The sequence below is a fragment of the Corvus moneduloides genome, chromosome 2 (genome assembly GCF_009650955.1).
Source record: "Corvus moneduloides isolate bCorMon1 chromosome 2, bCorMon1.pri, whole genome shotgun sequence".
In the NCBI taxonomy this organism is placed as follows: domain Eukaryota; kingdom Metazoa; phylum Chordata; class Aves; order Passeriformes; family Corvidae; genus Corvus; species Corvus moneduloides.
Window position 1 is genome coordinate 29,222,020 of NC_045477.1, and position 17,344 is coordinate 29,239,363.

The 17,344-nt window shown below is 44.2% G+C and overlaps 2 protein-coding genes across 2 annotated transcripts in view; both read left to right on the top strand.

The window, feature by feature from the left end:
- The first annotated feature begins 439 nt into the window (after positions 1 to 439).
- On the top strand, positions 440 to 1,674 carry LOC116436334 (olfactory receptor 10AC1-like). Its single transcript, XM_032093377.1, has one exon. It carries the CDS (start codon positions 440 to 442, stop codon positions 1,445 to 1,447), a length of 1,008 nt encoding a protein of 335 aa, XP_031949268.1. The 3' UTR covers positions 1,448 to 1,674.
- A 10,067-nt stretch (positions 1,675 to 11,741) lies between these two features.
- EPHA1 (EPH receptor A1) overlaps positions 11,742 to 17,344 on the top strand; it is a 34,379-nt gene continuing 28,776 nt past the window's right edge. Inside the window, exons 1-2 of the mRNA XM_032098826.1 lie at positions 11,742 to 12,089; positions 15,181 to 15,248. Coding sequence (XP_031954717.1) covers positions 12,023 to 12,089; positions 15,181 to 15,248 — 135 coding nt within the window. The 5' untranslated portion in view covers positions 11,742 to 12,022. The remainder of the gene's footprint in view (positions 12,090 to 15,180; positions 15,249 to 17,344) is intronic.

The following is a 17,344-nucleotide window of genomic DNA, read 5'->3' on the forward strand; positions in this document are numbered from 1 at the left end:
TCAGATCAAGAGGAACAGTCCAATAAAGACTCTTAAAAGCAGGACAGGACAGAGACACTAATCAGTGTCAACTCCTAAAGGGTATCTAGTACATGTTCAAAACCTGCACATGGTCACAAACCTAAGAACAACTCAGAAGAGAGGAAGACCCAAGAGTTGACAGTCTTTGTCACCAGTGTCATGGCAAAGAATCCTAGGGAGATCATTTGGACACAAGAACCTTGGTGGTTGGGAGAATATGGGTCTGAGAGTGTGCTGAATGTGGCTGAGTGAAATCGGGTTTGAAGTTTGGGGTTTTTTTCAATGAAATTGCCTTCCTCCCTACCCAATAAGCTTTACTACACTGGTTCTACAGTACTGCAACATTATTTCCTATATGGAATTGATTGCCAGGCATTAGGTCGAATTCAGCTGTTTCTCTTCTGTTTCTCTCCTGTAGATGCCATGTGAAGGCTGCATGGAGAGGGACAATGTGAGCACCGGTGCAACCATGGAATTCCTCCTGCTCGGCTTCTCTGAGCTGCTCTGTCTGCGGGTCCTGCTCTTCCTTATCTTTCTCATTGTTCATTTGCTCACATTGGCAGGGAATATGATGATCTTCGCGGCAGTGGTCATGGAGCCCTCACGCCCTCCCATGCTTTTCTTCCTCTGCCAACTCTCTGCCATCGAGCTCTGCTACACTTTAGTCATTGTCCCCAAGGCGCTCCTCAGCCTGGTGGTGGACGGCAGCACCATCTCCTTCCTGGGCTGTGCTGCTCAGATGCACCTCTTCGTGGCCCTCGGGGGGGCTGAGTGCTTCCTGCTGGCGGCCATGTCCTACGACCGCTACGTGGCCATCTGCCAGCCCCTGCGCTACGCGGCGGTGATGAGCGAGGGCCTGTGCCTCAGGCTGGCTCTCATGTGCGGCCTGGGAGCCTTCGCGGTTGCCCTGGGCTTGACGGCGGCTGTTTTCCGCCTGCCTTTCTGTCAGTCACACCGCATCGACCACTTCTTCTGCGATGTCCCTGCCGTGCTGCACCTGGCCTGCACACAGAGCTACACCCCCGAGCTGCCTCTGCTGGCTGCCTGCGTTCTCCTCCTGCTGCTGCCCTTCCTCCTAATCCTGGTCTCGTATGTTTGCATCGCTGTGGCTTTGTTACACATTGCCTCCTCTGTGGGAAGGGGCAAGGCCTTTTCCACCTGCATTTCACAGCTGGCCATCACCTTACTGCACTACGGATGTGCCACTTTCATTTACATTCGTCCTAAGTCCAGTTACTCACCAGCTCGAGACAAGGTGGTGTCTCTGGTCTACACCAATCTTACTCCATTAATGTATCCCCTCATTTACAGCCTGAAGAACAAGGAAATCAGAGGGATCCTCAGGAAAATGCTGAGGAGGAAAAAAATAGCTCGGGTGAACTGGGATACTACCAGAGTCGTGATGTGTGTGTGTGGTAAATTTTAGTAGAACAAGCATGTGCTTGTTGGAAAACAGCCCCATAACCAATCACAGTAGACTTCACTGAGGCAAATATCCAGGCAGAATTCTACATGCATCATTACATTTATGAGAAAAAGATATCTCTGCTAAAAAAAAATCCCAAACATAACACTTGATGTAAAGGAAAATGCTTTAGTGACTTGTGAGGATGAAGAGCTTTGATCAACCAGTGGTCTCGCTTCTCTGATCACATGAAGATTCATGCTTACATTCATAGTAATCCCAGCACAATCAGAAGATCAACACAAAAATTTTTAAAGCAAATAAACCAATATTAAAGTATTGGTTTCATTAGTTTTCTATCAAGATGACAGTAGAAAGTGGATAGTCAATACAAACTTTAGACTGATAAGTTTGGTAGTACAATAAATCTGTAGGGGCTTAAAGGAAGGTCAGAAGAAGAAAGTCCATGGCTAGAAGGAAGGGTAAAATAGCTGTGGTTTCCCCCAAATTTAGCAGAAGGCTGCACTCTGCCTTCCCATGACAAATGGAAAGATTGTTAGTGCAAACTCATCTAACCTTGAATGATTCTAGATATTGAAAGTTAAAATGCCATCGGTCTGACAAGAGTATGACTTTCCTATGCTTGTTTTGCAGGAAGCACACTTTCCTTTTAAAGGGAGATGCTTTAGGTTTGGATTGCTCCTATGGCAACACAAAGGCTAAGATACCTGCCTTATCATGTGACTTTTATGAGGAAAGACTGCATCATATAAGTAAGAATGCCTGGGGAGTGCTGAGATCTGTAACTGTAAGAGTAATAATACTGCTGCCACAGTTACTGCAATTTCCATAGCAAAACCAGTGAGTGAGTGTTACTGCACAGGCTGGATTGCAGCAGGCGTCAGTCTGAAGGTGCAAAGCAGTGTTATTTTATGAGTTTCCTATGTGTAGGAGGAACAGGGTGATTCAGACAAATTAGGGAAGATCAATTTTGGCCAGGAAGAGGGGGGAAAGAAGCAACTTCGTTATTTTATTTATTACTTCCCTCCCCCGTGTCTCTTTAAAGGCCATACGACCCTATGATTCAGAATCCATCTTTACACAGCCTATCATTGAGAAAAATTTAAACTGTTTGCTTCTGTTCCTCTGTCTAATCCAAAGGAATTCAAGCACCCCAGCTGCCCTCAGCTCTCTCTCTGGGCAGATTGAGAGAGCACAGTGGTATTTGCTTTCTCTGGGCTATAGTCATTAAAAATTATGATAAGTGGATTTGACAAATGTAAGAAATTGGCACTGTAACTAAGGAAATTAACTTGGAGCCTTCTGAAAAAAGAGAAATGTGGAATTTAAAATTGACATTAAAAGCTTCTTCAAGTTGACAGTCTAGCCTGCCTAAAACATTAACACAGAATATTGGCTCTCATGTCAATGAATACCTAATTACTCTGTGGGCAAACACTGAGCTGCATTATTTGAAATTATCAAAGCTGCAGTGAACATTTTAATCACCTGCCAGCTCTTCCAAAAGTGAGAAGGGGAGGGTCTCAATGAAAGACCACTACTTACTAATAGAGAAGTACTTATCAAATGCTATTAAGTAACTGTAATGAGCACAGGAAAAATATGAAGCATCAATTCTAAATCCTGTCAAGTCCAATCAAGCTTTGATTGTTAATCCTGCTGCAAGCAGTTGGCTGGACTTGAGACAGCCAGAGGTCCTTCCTGAGATTAGAAGGATTTTACAATAGAAGTTTCTAACCTGCCTTTTAGGAGGTACAGATATATCCAAATGCCTGGCAATAAAACTGAAGTACAGAAAGACATTGAGGTTTATAATACTGATCAAAGCCTTGGTAGAAGCCCTCACATATTTCTGGCAGCTGTGGGCATGGGATAGCAGAGTGATAACTGTTATCTGCTGCCAGCTGTGGGAAGATAGCAGGGCTGTGTCCTGAACTAGTATGTTCCTCGTGAACCACTGCGGAACTGAGGCACCTGGCAGACCTCTCCTCACTCCAGAGATACAGACAATGCCTTTAGAAGGGCTGACATGACTGAAACAGCAGCCAGGTTAGACTCCCAGCTCTTTCGTTTGGAGATACATGTGGGAACTATAACAAGCAGTGGAGGCTTTCTGTGAAGACACTTTCTCCACCCAATGTCCTTGCAGATGAGTGGGGTGAGGAGATATTCCAGAGCCCAAGACCATTCTCACCAATATTCCCACACCAAGACTAGCTCCATGAGTACTCCCACACCCATTCACAGCACCCTTTCCCCTCATCCCATGCCAGCTGTGTTGAGCATTGTACAGATTTGTAGAAAGGACTCAGGGGTAAGAGTGGGAAGAGGGGTAGCTTATGAGGTAAGAGCAGCAGCAATGTATAAGAGATATCAGAACAACTTCCTTTCTAAAATGTTATCTTTTAATTGACTGGACCGGCCTGAGGTCCCTTTTCCACTCAACAAGTGGCTGTTTCAGTCCTGTTGACTCAGTACACTGTGTGCTGAGAGCTGGAGAGTGCTCAAGTGAAGTAAGGCAGCACCATGCCTGATGTAGGGCATGAGCACAGAATAAAAATTTTAAAAAGGTAATTTCTAAGTTCTTTTCAGAACTTCACAGGGAACAGCAGGACCCAATCAGGCAGGGCAGATTTTGACAAGTACACGTTCTACCTCCAACCAAAGATGGGTATGGAAAAGATCTTTCCATGGGTGTTGTAGTTTTTTGGGTTGGGCAGGGATTCAAGACTCCCCAGTGAATGAGTACAGCTGGGTACCTGCATTTCACAAATGGTCTTGTCCTTTCTTGGAAGAAGAATGCTTGCATTCCCAAATTTGCAGACACCTGAGATCTGGCAAACACAGATGTCACGAAGTTTTCCAGTGAAACCAATTAGGACATCACTAAGAGCCACTTCATGGTTTACACAGCCATAAAAACAGAGTATTCACCCCTGCAATTAATTTTGTAAAGGCGGCTCTGAGCAAACACTGTGTGAGAACACAGATCTTATCAATGGTGGAGCACCAGAGCCCAGCCTGTAAGATCTCAACCCGTAAGATCAGATCTGTGCTGTCCACGTTCTCAAAAATGAAGAGAGTTTGGAAGCTGATGGCAGAGACTTTAAGTAGCATTCAGGGTACTCAAGGTCCAGCACCTTGAATGGTACATGCCACTGAAAGAGGTTCCTCTGCTCAGGGAGATACTTCAAGGTGCCTCCTTGAGAGCTACTACCAGTACCAGCGATACTGGGAGGATACAAGTGAAACTGCCCTTTCAGTATAGAGAGAAACCAGTGAAAAAAATGCTTTTTAAAATTTTTTTTTCCCCACACTATTATGTTTTGCTGGCAATCCGGGTAAGACATTTCCTAAAAGTTGTTCTTACAAATAATCAACCTCCTAAAGAATTAAGTGCACTTACATAAAAAAAAAATTCTTTGTTTTCCTAGGAGTATAAATAAAAAGTTTATTTAGGGGATTTGTTTTTATTATGGGCAAGGAAAGTTGAAAAATTGGCAAAAGTCTAGTTTTAAGAGCTCGGAAGAAATTGCAGTGTATTTATCTCCCTTTGACAAAGTCATGTTATCCCTTCCTATCCATTTCGGCTTACATGGAAAGTGAGTCCACCAGCCTTTCTTTCTTTCACATTCCTTAAAAGCTTAGAAAACCTGCAAATAATCCTATATTTACCCAAATAGATTTTTTTTTTTTGCCATTTGATCCGAAGCAGAAAGGTGAAATTAATACAGGTACTTACATCAATGGAATTGTAAACTGAAATGGATGTGGGCTTAGTAGTAAACCTAGAAAGTAGATGTTAATATCATGAAGGTGAAAGGTTGTCAAACATTTGCTTTATTGAGAAAAGGCCTCTGCTTACATGTTCATTATGAACATGTCAAAGGAGTAATATTTACTGTGCTTTACTATTTACACACTTTACTATGATAAAGGCTACAATGCTACAGGAGTTTCTCTTGCAGATATTTATAGACTGAAGACTTACAAAAGAAGAGAGATGAGTCCTTCCTGAGATTGTTTTTTGCTATTATATGAAATTATGTACCCAGCATATAAAATCTGATAGGTTCCTATATGATATCAAACAAATACAGTGCACACCCTCATAAACAAGCTCATGGGAAAGAAATATACTGAAATAATCTGCCATTTCTCCCCAGAATTAAACATTTCTACAAGTTCTTTATTTACCAACTGGGTTTTTGCACAGGCCTTAAGTTTCCTCTAATGGATTGTTTCAGGAAGCAACCAGGAACATAGAACAAAAACTAATCAGGAGACCAAAGCGGAGCTGAAGAACGAAGTGAAGTTCCTGCCAGCTGGTTGGTTTCAGAATTAGTTTCACCTTGCCCTACAAGCACCTCCACATCAAAAAGCTGACTGAAGGTGTTATTAATAATTCCAGCACTGTATCCCTAACCTAAAGCTCTTGGCTTTAAAGATCCTACTGTGCTCAGTTGTCTTCCTGTCAGGTCCAGGAAAAAGTGAGAATGGGAAGGTCGATACCCACCCAGTGTGTACCCTTGGCTTCACCTGCCTAAGTGCAAGAATATGAGACAGTCTGGTTTTACAAATGGGTATGTAAAGATGTAAGACTGTCTGGTTCTACAAATTGGCATGTAAAGTTGAAGGAAGACTGATGGCTCAGCAGCATATGGCCTCTAGCCTAGTCACTGCTGAAAATCAGGTCTCCTAAAATCCGTGCTGTGTTTCATTGTGGTTTTGGTGTACAGTTGCTCTCAGCATTCATTTTAGTTTTCATGTTTTGATTTAATTAAAGAGTTCAAGTTTCAAAAAATCAAGTGGGAGGCTTAACTGGGAGTAGAGTTGGCCGTGAGTTGGGAAGATGTTAACACGTTCAATGCCCTCTTCCCACCTGCAAGGTGTCTGTTTCAAATACCTTCTCCTGACATCCTCCTTGAAACCTCTCAGGAAGAACACCACTTGCTAACACAGTGACCAGTGAAAACTATATAATTTCTGCACAGGACAGCAACTCTTCAACACCAGGATCAAGCTACAACAGCAACAAATATGGGCAAGCTTATTGCATTTAGATTGTGGGGGCAACTGTAATTTATTAAGAAGAGGACCATAAAAATATCTTGAAAAAACAGATTAGAAACAGACATAAAAGCTTTAAAACACCTATTATAACCCCCCAGAAAATAAAAGATTGATTAACTCACACATTCAGCTGTAAGAGTAGAAAAAATAAATTTAAAATCACACTATCAAAGCGACTAGTGATATGGCTTTTTATTGTATCTTAGTAAGGCCTTTTCAGTGTCAGTGAGATATTTCCATGCTTGAACATAATTAATCCAAGAGTGGGAAAGAACAGCCAAAAAAATATGAACAAATTACAAATTACAGAGAGGTATGTATTTGCCATGCAGAGGCTACTGTTGCTACATTTTGAGCTTTGATTCAAATACTAAAAGTATTATAATGTTATGTAGTTGAATAAGTCATCAGCATCTCTACCAGAAATCAAATTTATCTGGATCAAATTTTATGTTTATCATACATATGCTGTTGTGTTAGTAATGCTCAAGGAGAAATTGGGTCCTCTTGTGAAATCTTAATGCCACCAAGATAAATAAGTATCTTCAGAGGTGCCCCAGAAGAATGTGCTCTCAAAGAGGAGTGTTAAGTATAGAACTGCACTTTTTGGATTTAAAAGTATATAATGTGCTGTAATAGTTTAATAGAAAGTAACTAACTCTTGTGACCCAGATTTGTACCACTTAGGGAAGTTTTATGAATAGGAGCATGAATCAGATTCTGTTATGACTTGGTCTTCATTGCTTCCCTCTTGTCTATACAAAATGTCACACCTCAGCATAAGTGAAGCCCTGCTCGGCTGCTCTTCTGGAGGCAGCCGGGACCTCTGGGGCTCCACAGCCACTGGACCACGAGGGGGAGCAGAGCTGGGATAATACGGCAAGAGAATTATCGCGGATAATTTCTGCGGAAAAGCAAGGTCCTCCCCCTCGTTTGCAGGATGATGTAATAATTTAACTCAGCCCTGTTTTGCAAGCCAAATAAGAGCATGGCAGACCATGTGCAGGATAAGCTTATCCCGAGACAAAAGCCAGCAAGCCTGCAGTTCAGGAAGCAGTACAAACACGCTCCTGTGTCTGGTCAGGTGTCCAGCCACGGCATCAGTAGGTAGAGAAACACCTATTAATATGTTGCTGATGATCAAGTAAGTGGAGTTTTATTCAGGAATACTGGACTTCTTCTAGTCCATGTACTGTATGACATCTCTGTTAGGTGGAGAATATATTTGGGAAGCTACCCTCCTGCTTTGACTGGAGCCCAGGTAAAGATCTGTCTACATTCCTGGTGGAAGAAGATGTGATTGCTCATCTACCAAGGATGAACTGAATGAGCAGAAGATGATTAAGCTAGGGAGGGATGACTGCAGGTCTTTAGCCCAAATACCTGCTCACTGCAGGGTTAACACCAAAACTGCATCAAGCTGCTCAGGGCCTTTCAGGCAAAGCTTGTACATCTCCAAGGGTGTTTATCTCTGCATATGTGAGGAAGAATAAGGGAGTGTCCCCTGCTTCTTCTGTGTATGGAAACTGAGATCTACGCCTTGTCTCTATCAGCTTCATTCATTCCCTTGCCCTTGTTATTCTTCTCAAGGGAGAAAGATAACCAGCTTGACTACTTTGTGCAGTCAGGTCCTCAGGACTCTAAGATAGAGATGGCTGCTTTTTGATCCAGAGGAGTCACTTGTAATCCTTCACTGGAGTTTAAAATATCTGTTTAAAATAAAATCTGAGTTTCTGAATGAAAAATGTCCATATACAAAACTAATTTAACAGCTTAAACCACTAAATGGCAGGAGTCTATTTTCTGCAGAAAAACAGTCTGAAGTCAGCTGTTTGAAATATTCTAAAATAATTGCTGGTGGAGTAGAGCCAGAAAACCTTCCAAGATAAAAATGAAAACACTAGAATATTTAACTGTGGTCATGCAGGTGAGAATAAAGGACAGAAAGCACGAATTCTCTACAGGGAATAAAACATTGAAACAGAGCATGTCTTACGCTCTACAGAGCTGTCATAGATTATTCTTAGAGTTGTAGATAGTAGATAAAAGGAGTGAATCAGAGACCACAGAACAAGAGCAAGTTCCTTCTTTAGACTGAAATGGGGCTTGCCTCAAAATGTATTTGAGACTTCTGGAAGACCTATACATCTATATTACCATGATACCTTACTGAAAGCCAGTTCAGGATGCACAGATTCAAGTTATCAGTACCAAAGGGATGCTTTGATAATTTGGGGAGTAGCATCAAGTAAGAAACTCCAGAGATTATTTCTAGGTTCTGTTTCATTCATCATCTGTAAGGACATTTACCAGCACAATGCTGAAACTCTTTCTAAAATATGAGGAGTGGCAAACACAGTAAACAATTTATAAGAATCATATGAGACAGTTCTGTCTGAACTGCAGTTCAAAAGAAGCACGTCCCAACTCAGCCTTGGGAGTGCCCTTTGACTTTCCCAACAGCGCATCAAAACAAGACCTGGTGCACAGCCTTCCTCCTCACTTCCCTCACCACAAGCCCACATAGCTGTGGGAGGAAAGCCCAGGTGTGTTGTGTGGTGATATTTTCCAGCTAGATACCTAATCACAGTGATACTCAAAACAGGATACTGGGAAATGGAAGGAAAAAATATGCACTGCAATTCAGAAATACTCAGAGGGACAAGAAAGACAGGATGAGATTCAGCCCAAAGACATGCTGAGAGTGAGCTGAAAAGATGCAGTTATCTTCTTACCACCAAAATGCATGCCAGAGACAGGATGCTCACTGGGAAGCCTGTGATGCTCACAGTGAGAGGCTGTGGAGATGTAAATCACAGAATCATAGAATATGATTGCAAACAAAACATAAAAAGATTTTATAATTAAGTTCTTTTAGTTTTGTTTATTTGCTGTTTGTTTGGCATTTGTTTGTTTTAGTTGCTTGTTGTTTGTGTTTTTGTTTGTTTGTGGTTTTTTACAAGACACTCAGCGAATCAGTTTTGCCCAACAATTTCCAAAGACAAAGTCCAAACTTGTGATGCACAAACAGAGTAACACTGTCAATGAAATACTCAGCAGAGCTGTATGAAAGTGCACATGTGGTACTCACTCTACCAGCTACAGTCTCTGTGTATATTCCACCTTTTTCCCTTTGGATCTGCATTTTGGTGCAGAGGACACATGGGAAAGCAATCTAGCAGAGCTTTTACAGATATCAGCAAAGTTCTAGGCATTTGGTGTTTTTACATCTGTGTGCTCCCACTTGTTTATAGATTTTCTTCAGATCCTGATCCTGCCGTAACATTAGATCATATTATGGTTCACTATCATTGTACACATTCTGACTGTGAGCTACACTAGGTGATCTCCAATCTGAAAAACCACAAAGCAATACATATGATTTCTGACCACCACTATTTGGAAAACTCTAATTTCTGATCCCCATCTGCCAACATTACAAGGGGGAGAAAAAGAAAATAATTTTTTTTTAGGCCATCTTCTCCAGTAAGCCCTAGTAAATTTCTTCCTGCCTACTCCGTAGATCAAATGTTCTCAGTATCTGCACACCAACAAAAGGGAGATAAGAGCATCCTGAGGCTCTTCACTCCAGAACTTGTCACTTCTGAGATTTTACAGATGCAAACTCTGTTAGCCCTGAGGAACCAAGTGTCAGGCCTCAACACTGATTTTTTTTTTTTTTTTTTTTTTTTTTTTCTGAGGAAGGAGATGAGCTCCTGGCCTGCCCTGGAGCCGTATCCCGCAGCTGCAAATGGTTCTTCCCCATTTCACATCGCCTCTGTTGTCCCACCACACAGAAGTTTGCTGTGGGTCTGTCTGCCCCACTGCTACATCACAGACTGAAGAAGGCACAGAATTGTACAAATGAAGACTGAAATGGATACATTCCCCCAGTGCAAACTCAAGGTATGGGTTGTAGACCAGAAAATCTTGTATGAGTCATTCAAATGTGGGGGAAACATGGACATAAAAGTTTGAGACTTAGACTGTGGACTGGTAAAGAGAACTTTAGACAGGATTCAACTGGACCAAATTTAAGATATAACTACTGTGAATGCCATTAACACTTGAATTATTTGTACCTATATTTTGCTTCATATGCTATGTAAAATATAAAGCTTAGTATTGCAACCATTTATTCTGAGATTTCTCTTGCTTGTGTTCAGACATCTTGGGATAGAGCTTGCTTTCTCAAGATGTATGGTTTGAGAATCACAGAATTCACTGAAAGATTAGACGCAAAGGCCCTCAGAGAGTCCATAGCCCCAAATGCTGCTCAGAGCAGGGCTGATTCCAGAGGTGGATATGTTGTTCATGGCTGTGTCCTGGCAAATCTGGAATATCTCCAAGGGTGGAGATCCCCCAGCTTCTCTAAGCAACCTGACAAGGTCCTTTCTTTAGCCTTCCATGGGGAGGAGGAGGAGGAAGAGAGCATGAGGAATGCAGCCATACAGCAAGTGTAAGTGTAATAACACCACCTGTATTTTGTGCAGAGGGGTGTAATAGCTTTGTATGGGTGGGAGTAACATCCTTGATGGATAGCAGAAGAGACAGAACAAAGGCAAGTTCTTTCATATTTACGTCCCTCAGGAAGAAAACTAAGAGTCCCATGAGGTCTTCCTACACAGAGAAAAAGAATCCTTCTATCTTGCCTCCTCTCCCATGATTTCTTTCTTGCTGAAAAGCAGGCACTGTCCATCAATGCTGAGGATCTGGCTAAATGGAAAACAGCGATTCTGCCAGACAAAGTGGTATCGCTGTTGCTCTGTGACCTACTTGTGAATGAAATGGGCCACTGTCCCTGTGTACCGATTGATTTCCTAAACATATGCAGTGAGGATGGCTCAGTGGTATTAGCCCCATTATCACAGATCACAGAGTCACAGAATGGTTTGGGTTGGAGAAGACCTTGAAGATCATCTGTTTCCAACTGCCCCGCCATGGGGATTGGAACGAGACCTTCCACTAGACCAGATTGCTCCAGGGCGCCATCCAACCTGGCCTTGAACACTTCTAGGGATGGAATAGCCACAACCTCCCTGGGCAACCTGTTCCAGTGCTTCACCACCCTGAAGAATTTCTTCCTAAAATCTCAGTTTAAAGCCATTGCCGGGGCCGGCGGGACCGAGAAGGATGGCGAGGGCTGCCCAGGAGGTGGCAATCGGGAGCCTCTTACGGGAGTGGAGCAAAGGTGGAGGGAGGCTCCCAGGAAAGAGGTGGCTGCCTTTAAGGTGGGTTTATTTGCCTGCCAGATGGGAAGTCTGTGACCAGCCCCTTAGAACAGGTAAAGGCAGTAAGGCTTCTCCACCCACTCGCCTTGATCTTTCATCACCACCGTGGGCCAGGCGGGCGCTTGTGCAACGTGCGCGCCGCGCTCGGGAGGCTGCGGGAGAGGCCCATGCGCTGCCCGCAGCAGCCCGGGCACGGAGGCCTGAGCCGGCGGGGGCTGCGAGCCGGGCCCCCTCTCCGGCCAGCCCGGGGCTGAGCACCTGCAGCGGCGGGATGGAGCTCTCCCTCGGGCTCCTTCTCCTCTGGGCTCTCCTTCCTCCCGAGGCGCACGGGAAAGAAGGTAAGCGTGGGACCCGCCGCCGGTCCCTCTGCCCGGAGGGCTGGGCTGGGGCGCGCAGGGAGAGCGACCTCGCTGAGGGGCAGGGAACGGGACCTGGCCCACGCGCCTGCGGCTCCAGGGACACCTCAGAGCGACTGGGGTGTCAGGGAAGGGCAGCCGGGTGTGGGGGGGACCACAGCCTGGCAAATCCCATCCGAATCTCGGTGGCTCAGTGAACGAGCCCAGGTATGTTCTCCCCCTCCTTCACCTCCTCCTGGCTGAAGCACAAATGCCTCGGCATATCCAGGGATCCAAGAGAATTCTGCCCCTGTTTCCTTCAAACACGGGCCTTGCAGATAACAAGTTTAAACACAAATTCAGAAAGTTTCTCCTCTCCTCTGGCAACACCCCCGCAGTTTCCTCAGGAAGCCCTCTTAGGAGTTAACCCTTGTGAGCAAGCGGACAGTCATTTTATCAGAGACTCTTTTACCTGCCCTAGCCCTAGAAGACGGAGCTGGGCTTTAAAATTTCCTCTTCCACCTCTTCAGGCTTCCATGTTTCCCTTCTCTGTACCACTTACTCGCTTTTATTAGATGTTGTGGGTTTTTTTTCCTTCCATCTTGGTAGTTGCACAGTGGTTATGAAACATGGTAACTTTTAATAGAGAGGTGAGGGAAGTGTAAATCTCTGCTCTGTTCCCTACCTCCTCCTGCAGTCAATCCCTGTCAGGGACTTCTGTTTTGTACAGCAAGAGGTGTTGGGGCTTTTCCATCCCAAGGACAGCCCTCCTTCGCTTCTTCAGGCTCTCGATTGAGGGGACTTTGTCATAACTGGCAGTTCAGCCATGGGCTCATCTCAGATTCTGCGAGTGCTGAGTGATCTTTTAAAGCGTCCTTGACAAGCACGTTTCTATTAACGATACAGCTACGCGGATGCAGCTGGCAGACATTGTGTAGAAGGCCAGCCTGAGTGAGAAGTAATATCGGGTGACACCACGCAGGCTTTGGTTTCCAGAAGCGTGTAACCAGTAGCTGGCAGTAGCAGTCAGGGACCTGTCTGCCAGCTTCTCCCCTATCTCAGCCATCTCATTTGGGCTGTGTCTGTGATCCACTCTTCCTTAACTTGCCTGTCAGGGAAACAGCTCATTTTCCCGGCGTCCTCTCTTATCTGAAGCCTTTCTTATTTTGGGGGACACCTCCGCCCCTGTGGCTGGACAGCCACGTGAGATTCCTAGCAGCAAGGCTGTGGACCAGAGAGCTCGTAGTCCCTGAGTACTGTATTCCTCTGCTTCTGCAGTCTTACTGGTGCAATCTTCCTTTCCGTGGGGAATCCCTGCTGTGGGATTTACTTGGAGAAGTACTTCTTGGCAATGGACTTCGTCCCTCCAGTGGGCACTCAGCAGCTGAAGGAGCTGCCATTGCTGACAGTGCGGAGCTTGGCACATGGGCTCTGCCAGGTTCCTGTCCTGGCTGCTTCCAAGTTCCTTTTCCCTTGCTCTGCTAGAGCTTGCCGTGCAGCCCCTCTCACTTCCACATTGCTGCTTCAGTCCTGAAGAGGATGGGATGGCATAGATGTTATCTAGGTGATGGGTCTGGCAGGACAGTCTACCTCACCCTTGGAGTTTTTGGAGCTAACCACAGAGGAATACTATCTCAAATAAAGAGATTGAGAGTAGAGGGGAAGTGAATGAGGAGCCTTGTCTGGACAGGGAGTCTGTGGGTAGGAAGGTTTTTCCATATGACCATACTGTGAGCACTGTGAACTTGCAAAACCTGGATTCCTGCTTTTCCCTTCTCCCACTCCTGAAAGGGTGTTTCAGAGGTGAGAACAGCAGCGCAATCCCTCTTATCTCTGATTCTGGGCCCACAGCCTGCTTCCTCATTCCACAGGACTCTTGCTGATCTGCACTTTACACTATTACTTATAGTTGGCAGGGAGTATTTGTAAAACAGTCAGATGAGGGGGAGGAAACCTGGTTATTTAAATGCCATTTTAAAATCTCCCCACTCCTACCTTTCACCCCCAAATTCTTTTCTAAGATGTTTAGAAACGACCCCTCTGAATACACCCACAGGAATCTAAAAGGGAATCCAAAGAATTTTCCTGTTTCCTATGCTCCCAAGCTGGGACTTCAGTAGGTGTGCAGAAACCAGTAGTCTGTTCTGGCAGCACCGGCAGGCCCAAAGGCAGGCACAAAGCTGCACATCCCACAGTACATCTTATTCCAGCTCCTCTGCTTTCTCAATGTTTGCCGACAAAGTGGCACATTTTTAACGTGTCTTCAGATCAAGACTTTAGGCCAAACTGTGATCGCATTTTCAAATTCCTTTGAGGGCTAAAAATGAACATACCAATGATTTTCTCCTTTGTCACACGACTCCAGCAGCAAGGCTTAACGCAGCCGTGCAATTCCGCAGGAGGTGGCCGTGCTACGGCTGGAGCCATTACTCTTTTGATGTCCCGAGCAAAAAAGTCGGAGAGAGGGTTAAACGATTTCTAGGTCACCGTCAGCTGGGGGACGGTCTGAATCAGAAGCAGGGGGCTCATCAGTTTGCACAGCTGATGCATCTCATGGCTTTTGGGTACTGTGACAATGGAAAGTCCCTTCTACGACTTCACACTGCCTCAGTACTTTCCCACTGTGTTTCAAGTACTGAATAGTCCCTCCAGGCGACACTGATTGATCTTTTGTGTTGGTAATTTATTTGATTGCCTTCCTCTTCAGCCATCTAGTCTGCTGCCTTCCTGTTCCAAGGAAAGACGTGTTCAGCTGCTAATGCCGGGTTCCCATTTGAATAGGCTTCCACCTCCTTCTTCCTTTTTGGGGGCACTTTTAGGAAGTGATAAAATTTGTCAGGGATGCATTTTTTGGATGTGTGTAGGAGGGGGTCTCATATAGTAGTAAAAACTTTTAACTCCTGACTAGGTGCCCTGTCTTGTATCTTTCCATCCTTCCTCTAGTCATGCTTTTTGAAGGTGAAAGGCTTCAAAAGATGGGGGTGAGAGACGAAATGCAGGCTTTACCTTCTTTGACAAAACAAGGATGAAACCATTCTGTGAGCCATATGAGTTGGGTCACTGATTTATTTTTTCCCTCTCTTCTGGTTTTCAGTGGATCTACTTGACACAAGCACTGCACAGGGTGAACTGGGCTGGCTTCCAGACCCTCCGGAAGTAGGGGTGAGTACACACATTCGAGTAAAGGGAGCCACTGGCAGTACTGAATGATGGAAAAATATAATCCATGTTGAAATTGCACCTTCCCTCTGGAAACCGAGGTTCTGGAAGCTCCACCTCCTCCTGGACATTTTATGCTTTATAAGTCTCTCTCCCTTCACCTGTGCAGACTCACCCCTAGCCAGCTTTTTAAGGACTGATGTCTCTTGACTTCCAGTATGATTAAACATATCCTTGAAATATACTGTTTCTATGAAGTAATAAAGCAATGAAGAAAAAGGAAGAAATCAAATCATCACCCAGTTTTTCATTCTGTCATGCTGCACATAAATCTCATGCATTTTTTTTCCTGGAAAATAGGCAGAGCAAAAGTATTTCTGTTTCAGAAGCTCTCTGTTTCAGAGTCTCAAGAAATTAGAAACACATTATAGGTTTTTTAATTCAGCAGCTGACTGAAGAAATAACTATTAACTCATGGGGCAGCAATCTGCCCTTGTGGGTGGGCTGCAAGATTCTAGGACTTTACACCAAGCCGTGGTGTTTGTTCCACACAGCTGACAATGAGAGAGGAATTTCCCTTCGTTTTGTGACTGTAAAATTGAGTTGATGGAAGTGCTTCAAAATGTACTCCTGAAACCACTGCAAAATTGGACCCCGAAAGACAGCTGTACTTGTATTTTTGTACAAGTACAGCTATTTTGTATGAAGTGTAGTTGGGCAGTCCCTCTGGTGTCACAACCTACATTAGTGAAGGTGGTTTCCTTTGTAGCAGCAGTACTGTGGGAGTGGTGGAAGGAGGGCACAAAGAAAAGGGAATTTAGGGACTACCTGCGTTAGTTAGGACATATGTTAATACATAGTTTCAGTTCCTCATCCATGCTCTTGTCTTTGTAGCAAGTCCCAAGCTTTCCAATGGAGAGTCTTCATCTTTCCTGTTCTAGAGCAGACCCGGATTCAGCCTGTTCCTAACTCATTTTCATAACTTTCCTCTGTAATGCGCTGTGGCTGGTTTAAAGCCGCCCCAGCCTCCTCCTCCTCCCGGTAGCCTTGCTGGGTGAAGTAGAGCCAGACAGTGAGGTTCTCCTGTACTGGCATAACTGCATTTGTTTCATTAGTAAAGCTGTTTTGGTTATTATTAATAGTATTATTATACCCTGCTCAAAACAGGTGCCCTAGTGAGACATACATGTAGATCATGTTTTGCCCATTGTTCCCTCTGTTGTCTCATCAACTGTCCGTGTGGTAATTTTACCCCAGTTCTAGGCTCCAGGCATGTTCAGGATGAAGATTGCCTCTTGAAAAGATTGGAAAAAACTACTGAAAAGTGCATTCTAAAAATAAAAAAAATAAAACCTTTATTACAGAAGATCTGAGTGTTGCACAGTAGGTTCACAGCAGTGTGAAGAGTTGGCAAATCCTTCTGCTTGTGCTACATTTGCTTTTTAAAATATGTATATTCAAAATACAATTGTAACTAAGAATTGTTGAACATTATGGGGAACATGGCCTGAGAGAAATCAAAACCATCAAATCAGGATATGGATGACTGATAAAACAAGAGAGGATGAAGAACAGTCAATGAAGAACATTGACTTCTTATGAGCAACTCTTTTGAGGAGATTTGTCGAATTACATCATTTCCCAATAACTGTTAGGTGGAAGTCCGACAAATTGCCACAAGCAAAAAGGGAACAATGGCTGATTCTCTTGTAATCAGAACTTTGAACAGGTGCTTCTGAAACCATTCCCCCAAAATGAAGAATTAAATATGTTCAAAAAAGAACGGAAATTAGTTCAGAACACTTTTTGACGAAAAAGAGCCAAGATTAGTACTGAGTAATCTGACGAGGTTGATTAGTAACAGGCTGGAAACATGTGAGCTGTACTGCGCACAGAGCTGAAGGGTGTACTTCATGTAACACTGCTACTTGTAGCTAACCTCAAATGCCAGAGATCTCCCATCAGTGAGCTGGATTTGTGTCAATATACTTATCGCACAGAGGAGGAATTTGCCCTGGGGAATTCTCAGGCTTTATATGGACAAGGCCCCCAAGGCAGAGCCCAGAAGAGGCTGGCTAAGTCTGTGGAGGCAGAACTAC

Coding starts and splice junctions, on each gene's coding strand:
- LOC116436334 (XM_032093377.1), top strand. CDS start 440: ATGCCATGTGAAGGCTGCATGGAGAGGGACAATGTGAGCACCGGTGCA.